Source organism: Antedon bifida, chromosome 9 (assembly GCF_963402885.1).
Source record: "Antedon bifida chromosome 9, ecAntBifi1.1, whole genome shotgun sequence".
Classification (NCBI taxonomy): Eukaryota; Metazoa; Echinodermata; class Crinoidea; order Comatulida; family Antedonidae; genus Antedon; species Antedon bifida.
The window spans coordinates 14942422-14949950 of record NC_136234.1 but is presented as its reverse complement, the minus strand read 5'-3'; the positions used below and the strand labels follow the sequence as shown (position 1 = coordinate 14949950).

General features: G+C 34.7%; 1 protein-coding gene across 1 annotated transcript; it reads right to left on the bottom strand.

The window, feature by feature from the left end:
- Positions 1-3692: 3692 nt before the first annotated feature.
- Positions 3693-7108, bottom strand: LOC144852081 (uncharacterized). The gene is made up of 4 exons (XM_078709776.1): positions 6726-7108; positions 5029-5114; positions 4514-4912; positions 3693-4167 (listed from the first exon to the last, which is right to left on the bottom strand). The coding sequence occupies exons 1-4, from the start codon at positions 7036-7038 to the stop codon at positions 3979-3981; spliced, it is 987 nt and encodes a 328-aa protein (XP_078565902.1). The 5' UTR covers positions 7039-7108; the 3' UTR covers positions 3693-3978.
- Positions 7109-7529: the final 421 nt, after the last annotated feature.

Below are 7529 nucleotides of genomic sequence, written 5' to 3'. Positions count from 1 at the left end.
CGTACGGTATTATGGATTCTTATGAGGATGCGATGTTTGATCTGAAATTACGGCGGAGTAAATTTTTAATTTTTTTTTTCATTTCATAACATTTATTTACAAACTCTGACAAAAAAGGTTCGGAAAAATTTAACAAAAATAAAGTGAAGATAAAGTCTAAATTATCATCGCGTCGTGATTGGTCAAATTACTAGGGAATCAAGCTTAAAACTAAATTCCCAAAATTGGACACGACGTAAGCGCGCCGACCAATCACGACGCGTGGGTCATCCGAACTGTTGCTTGTGATTGGTCAACTCACTTGCGTTGCATCTAAGTGGAAACCAAGCTTTACGTAGCCTAAACGGTCGTCTATACTGAATGCACATTCAAATCATGTCACGAATCGTCATTTCGAACGTACTACGTTTATTTCCATTCAATTTGATAATCATAATTACCATAACCCGTATTCATATTTGAATGTCTACTGAGTATGTTAATCTTCAAAAATAAATATTATTTGTCGATAATAATCTCAAACGGTTGCCATTGCTATCAAATTACATTGTTTTTCTTCAATATATACATTAATAATTGTCTGCGGTTGTATCGATTGATGATAATGATGTTTATATTTCAGATCATCATACTAATGAATACAGTACATAGTATTAAATACATACGTCAATATGGTTGAGAATGTTCGAAATTGTATACTGTATTGCGCAAATGGTGTATGATGGAAAAACCCGCGTTCGAATCCCGGGTTTCGTTTTTTTTACCTACACGTACATCATAAAATATTAGCATTGCTACCTCTGTTCTGCAAGTAAGTGCGGTTACTGTTTTACTTGTATTTACATTATCAAAAAATACAGTATATATACAATAGTAAATTGCAATACATTTATAGGTGATTCATCTCATCTTTTATTTCATTTGGAGTGTAATGAGCACCAACTAATCTTAACAGTGTTACCGGAATAATCTTAAAACAGTAATACTGTTGCTTTCCTTTTTTTCAACCGGCGATGTGCATTTCCAGCAGTCGCCGTGGTTCTTATGCCAAGGGTAGGTCTATACTACGTCACTAGGGTAGGTCTATACTACGTCACTTGGTCATTCGGTCTTTTGGTTAAGTTATGTATGTCATTTTGTCAACAAATAAGCATTGATTTTGATGGTTACATGTAGGCCTACTGTGCCCATGTACTAATGGAAGTTCGATTTCCGATGATGGTATAAAAATTGGAGGTATGCGGCCTAGTTCCATGCACCAAGGAAGAAAATCTGTCGGTTTCCATTGAATTTAGACTCTCCAGGAATATGAATGTCACAAATGATTGAAAAGTTATTAATTAGATGAGATCACTATATAGTATCGTCATCCACTAAACATGGATTCGATCTCCGCAAGTGGTGGTGTCGTGGCGGACATGATTCTAAAACTCTGTCTACACTATCACACTTATGTGACAAACAAATGTGATGTGCCCATATATGGACATGATGATGGCACATCACTCTTTTTTTGTCAAACTAGTTTGATAGTGTAGACAGAGCTTTAGAGTCTTGAGAAAGGGACAGACTGACGCGCTCGAATACCATCATTTTGTTCATAACTTTTATTGTGTAATATAACTGTCTTTGTTTGCATTATGTGTATTTTAATTGTTAATGTGAATAAATGTTTGAACCGATATAGTTTCTACGTTGGGAACGAGCTTTGTATCCCTTTTATTCAAATTCAATTGCGGTCATTATTTTGATCCTCCTCTAAACGGAGCGCGGTTTTCCATACAATGTCCCTTTAGGCACCGAATTCAAATTGCTAACAACAAGCTTAATATGGGTGTAGTTCTTCAATTATCGATTGGCCAGCCGACAACAAGCTAAAACCTAACTAAAATAAAGTCGAATAAATACATTGATTTTTAACACAGTTTAAAGGGATTATCGGTAACGCATTGATTGTGTAAATCGTTCGAATCATACTGGAGGCCTACTTCCCATTTTCTCGATGTGTGAATGAATCACGTAGCAAAAGCAAAGATGTTTGCTATAATATAGTACATATTGGAGGAATGCGATGTTAATTTCGTCATTATATACTCTAATGCTCGGTTGAAAAAAAATAGTTCCCTAAAGGCTTCAACGCCGCAGCCGTGTTTTATCGATATAGCAAAGCCGAGAAAAAGTTGTGACGCGTAAGTTGTTGGTGTGAGGGCGTTTATCACTATATCAGTGATCGGAGTGAGATTTCACTCTTCATTGATTATATTGAAGAGTGAAGTTAATCATTTAATGTAATAATATTATAATTGTCAAGATTAATAAATTAATTTAACAATTTCTTCAAGAAAAACATTCATATATCAATGTAACTTTTACCATCCGGGTTTTTATTTTATTCCGATTGGTTTGTTAACAAATTTGCAAATTCAACCTTGTTATGTACAATATATATTTCTGCATATATTCGACTTATCAAAAGTAAAATACAAAATAAATTGAAACTTTATCATTATCATTTAATTGATATCACAACCAAATAGTATAACCAGAATTTATCGATACAAGTTTCCTTCCAATTAAATACCATCTTTGAAATCGTGGTTTTTAATTTGGTGGGACACCGTATAACATAATAAATACAATACGTTTATACTATTTTAAAATGTTAAATACTGTTATGTCGCCCCTCCTTTTAGTATATTTTAAAAATCTTGTTATTTTTGTGTTCCTGTCGAATTACCAGCTACGGTAAATTATATGAACATATTTATAATCTAATAATTCTATAAACATTTATAAGATAATGCCATAATGTAAAGTACATAACACATAACAAAAACAGGGCAAGTTTGAGAATAATGTCTGGATAATATAAATAAAAATATTTCCGCTATAATTCGCAATTTAGATATTTCCTTTTCTTATAATAATATATACAATTTATAATTTTATTCTAGCTCGCCATTATAAAATCACACTTAGATCATGAAATAGCTATACTATGACAAATTTGAAGATCATATCAGTTATTATATACATATCAAAGATGTCAATCTCCAACTCCACTCCTCTCCCCCATCCCCCCTCACCCACCATTAACACCAGATCGGTAAACAATTCAAGATCGTTCGCGCGCTATCTCTGAATTTAGCCATCTTGATCATCATATGATCTGGCAACCCCCCACCCCCTACTCAAATACTTAAATTATAGCTCTACCTCTTTCATTCACCAACCCCTCAGAGTTTTATAGGCCAACTGTTTTGCTGCAAAAAATTGAAAAAGAACAGTTTTCTTCGAAACCGTTTTCATAAAAAGATCGCGTTGCAGTTTAACATTGTGAGGTTTTAAATCCTTATTTAAAATCGGTTGTTTTTATGTAGACCCGTTTCTGCTGGCTTATAAAAACGACTACATGTGTGTGACGTATCCGTTTTCGTATTCGTAGCGTTGCGAAACCTCCCCATTTAAAAAATTTTTTTTTTATATATATTTTTTAAAATACGGTATCTTAAATCCGTATTCTCTTGCTAATTTGTTGTACTATTAAATTGATGCACTTTGATTGTCTTTTGAATATTCGACATTGCCATTCCTGGTCATGTACTTAAATAATATCATTCATATAATTTTTATATTGAATTATTAACGTTGATAGGGTGCATACTAATAACCAATACATTATTGTATTTGATAGCGAACTATGTACAGTAGGTCTATATTCAATAGTTAGTACACAATAATAAGTTTTCTACCGTTCAATATGCAGGTATGGCAATCTCACCATGAGAAAAACAACTGATTTCTCCATGATCTGACAAATTAAAACTCATTAGTAAGATATCATCCAAGATTATGATTCACCGTATTGTTTATAATTTGCCTATTGGTATATAATATCATATATATTCTATATAACCAGTATAGTATGATGTGGTGATACAGTTGCATGCTCCACATTACGTCATCGGAATGCTGTTCTTATAACACACCCTTTCCGAAATTATTGCCCACCAAACTTGCTACTTGACCGGTTGTTTTAATCGTCTCTGTACTCAACTTGCGCGCCTTTCGTGGATCTTTATTGATCTTCAACGATGAGTTATCGTGATCTAACGAACCTGTTCTCTTCTTAAAGAAGGATCTTCTCGATGGATGAACTGGTTCAGACTGTAAAAGAGAAAATAAGGACGACAATGACGTAGACGCAACGCAAGAGAGTTGACCAATGACGAGTGACTCTTCGAATAATCCATCGCTTGTGATTGGTCAAATCACTTACGTTGCGTTGCTTCTCTAGTGGGAACCAAGCTTTAAACGTATAATAGCATAAGGGATTACGCGCAAGAAGTGAGTTCACCAATAACAAGCGACAGTCCAGATGATCCATCGTGTCGTGATTGGTAAAATCAAGTCAAATGTCTTGCGTTGCGCTTACGTTGCTTGTACCATGGGAACCAAGCTTATACAATTGATTTATAAGATAAAGATGCGGCAGACTGAAATATATACTTACAATAGCACTCTTTGCATTTAATTTCAAACACATTAGCTGTGAGGCCAAATCTTTGTCTATGCAAGATAAATTAAAAACCTTCTCTCCAATGACCCTAAGCTGCTGACGGGATTTGTCTTTTCCGAACAACCTAAACCGTAACGCGTACGTCTGCAACATCGCCGGCGTCAAGTTAGTGAAGCGGAACACTTCGTTGAATAACACGTCTTGTCCCAGGCGTATCCTTGTCTTTCCTCGCTGTAGTTTATCTGGTAGGAGAGCTATCTGGATCCTCACACCCAGTGCACCTCCATGTTCTTTTGCTGGCAAACCAGTGGCCTTTATTATTGCAACACTTAAGCGTTTCTTCTTCTCTTTATACGCCAGTTTGATTTCCAAGTCTCCAACAATTTCTGGTTCCTGTATTAAAAGGTGAAACTTCATTAGAGGATGCAAAGTTCATTATCAGTTTTATGAACGAATGACTTGTAAAAAAAAGTACATTTTAGTGTCAAATGGCGATTAGAGGTCCTTACCGGTGGCGTATGGGTAATTTCAGAACTGGGCGTACTGGTGCTAATGGTTTCACTTCGAGGTCTTGGTTGTGGTTCTATTTCAGTCGCTGTGGTACAAACAAAAACAAAATTACCAACAAGATTGTATGAGAAAAAAGACACAGTATAATTTGTATTGATGACATATAGTAGATTGGTGAAATTTACAAATTTGTGACATTTAAAGTTTGGTGATATAGTTTGGTGACATTTAGAGTTTGGTGATATAGTTTGGTGACATTTAGAGTTTGGTGATATAGTTTGGTGACATTTAGAGTTTGGTGATATAGTTTGGTGACATTTAGAGTTTGGTGACATTTACAGTTTGGTGATATAGTTTGGTGACATTTATAGTTTGGTGACATTTAGAGTTTGGTGATATAGTTTGGTGACATTTACAGTTTGGTGATATAGTTTGGTGACATTTACAGTTTAGTGACATTTACAGTTTGGTGACATTTACAGTTTGGTGATATAGTTTGGTGACATTTACAGTTTGGTGATATAGTTTGGTGACATTTACAGTTTGGTGATATAGTTTGGTGACATTTACCGTTTGGTGATATATTTTGGTGACATTTACAGTTTAGTGATATAGTTTAGTGACATTTACCGTTTGGTGATATAGTTTGGTGACATTTACAGTTTGGTGATATTTACGCGAAAGGTGGTCGTTTATTTGCTTTGATATGCTTAATGTTTTTTTAACGATTCCTAAAACTGATAAATCGAACGAAAATATTGTTGTTTTTATTTATAAGTAAACGTCTTTTCATTTATTCACGTTAGTATAGTTAATTAGACAATTCTGCGCCAACTCAGCATGTATTACTTAAGTTTGGTTATTGTGTTCAAAGTGACTTTTGGATTTGAAATAGTAACAACAATGCGGGATATGAACCGCAGAAGCTCTGGAATTTACGGTTATTATTTCAACTCTTATTGAGCCGAACCGTCTTCCAACTAGACAAATAGTTTTTATTTAATAGAAAGTGCCATGGCCTTGCAAATGAATTCAGTTCAAATATTTCTTTTTGTAGATACAATAATGCGAACTGTTTATCCATTAATAGTTCAATATAATATACTTAATACCATATTTAAGGATATTACTATAGATATTTTTATAGGATTAATGAAAACAGATCTCTATAGGTATAATACAGTATTGGAAAGATGCCTTCGCTGTCACTGACAAGTTTTGTTGAGAACAAACAAAATATAACTTTCTCTTAAATATTTAGTACGAATGCCTATCGTGTCTCATCGCACGTGATTGTTGTTCATTTCTAGGACTGCAAAACGTACTATTGTCTTAAAGATTTATTGAAAAGTTAGGCCTAAGAAGGTGGTTTTGTTTTTATAAGAAACAATAGACTCAGCACAATGTGGTTAAAACTATTTTAGCCTTAAGTTGAAAGTATTGTAGCCCCGTGCGTAATACACGGGGCGGATCCAGGGTTTTTAAACGGGAGCTCTACAATTTAATATTGATAGTCAGACAAAGATAGGTTTATATCTATATCTAACATACTAATTTTATTTTAGCTGTCAAAAGGGGTTGTACGCGCGCCCCTAGCCTAAGGTATAGGCCGTCTTTCTTTCTGAATAAAACGAAAGTATTATTTGTACCGTCTAAAATATCAAATGTCTTTAAAAAAGTTAAAAATTACGATTACCTGTCGCGTCCTCTGCAAAGGATGTGGTAGCCTCTGTAACCGGGTCTACCGTGCCTTCAAAATGACCTGAGTCTTTACTGGTAGCGATTGATACCTTCTCCTCCTCGTCTTCATCTTTTAACAATGCCGGATTATCAAGCTCAAACGGTGGTTCCACTATCCAACTTTCCAAGTTAATTTCGCTGCCATCTGAGTCAGAATCATCAGATCTAGGCCTAGCAGCTCGTTTACGCACCGTTGTTGATTTCTTACCAAATATAGACAGGCCATCGAAACCTAGTGGGAAGTGCTTACAACAAGTGAGACATGCCATGCTGTAGGCCTACGAATGTTCTGCTGAATAAAAGTTGTATCGAATCTCAACAACCACTACTTATACGAAACTATTTAAGTAAATCTCAATTCATATGTCTCATTGACCCCGTCATCGAACGTTGTGCGATTGTTAAATCTCTTTATTCTTTACGACATGGTTTCTACTGCCTAATACTTTCTTTACAATTTAAACAATGGCTCATGCAAATTTCTCTACAAAATTACCGAAGCACTGCACAATCGTGATTATGGTTCGGTTACTGGGTTTTTATTCATAGTTGCATTCTCAACTTGTCACTATTTAAAAGTCAAGGACTACTTTTTAAGTCATAACCCCTGACATTAACTTGAAGTTGACTATAATCTCTTTCCTTTTTTTTATGCCAAAGTACAAACATTCTGGTATTTATATATTTCAATTCACATTCAATAGCGAGGAGCCAGCTACTAACAAAATAAAAAAAAACGACCAAAGCAAGATAAATCTTT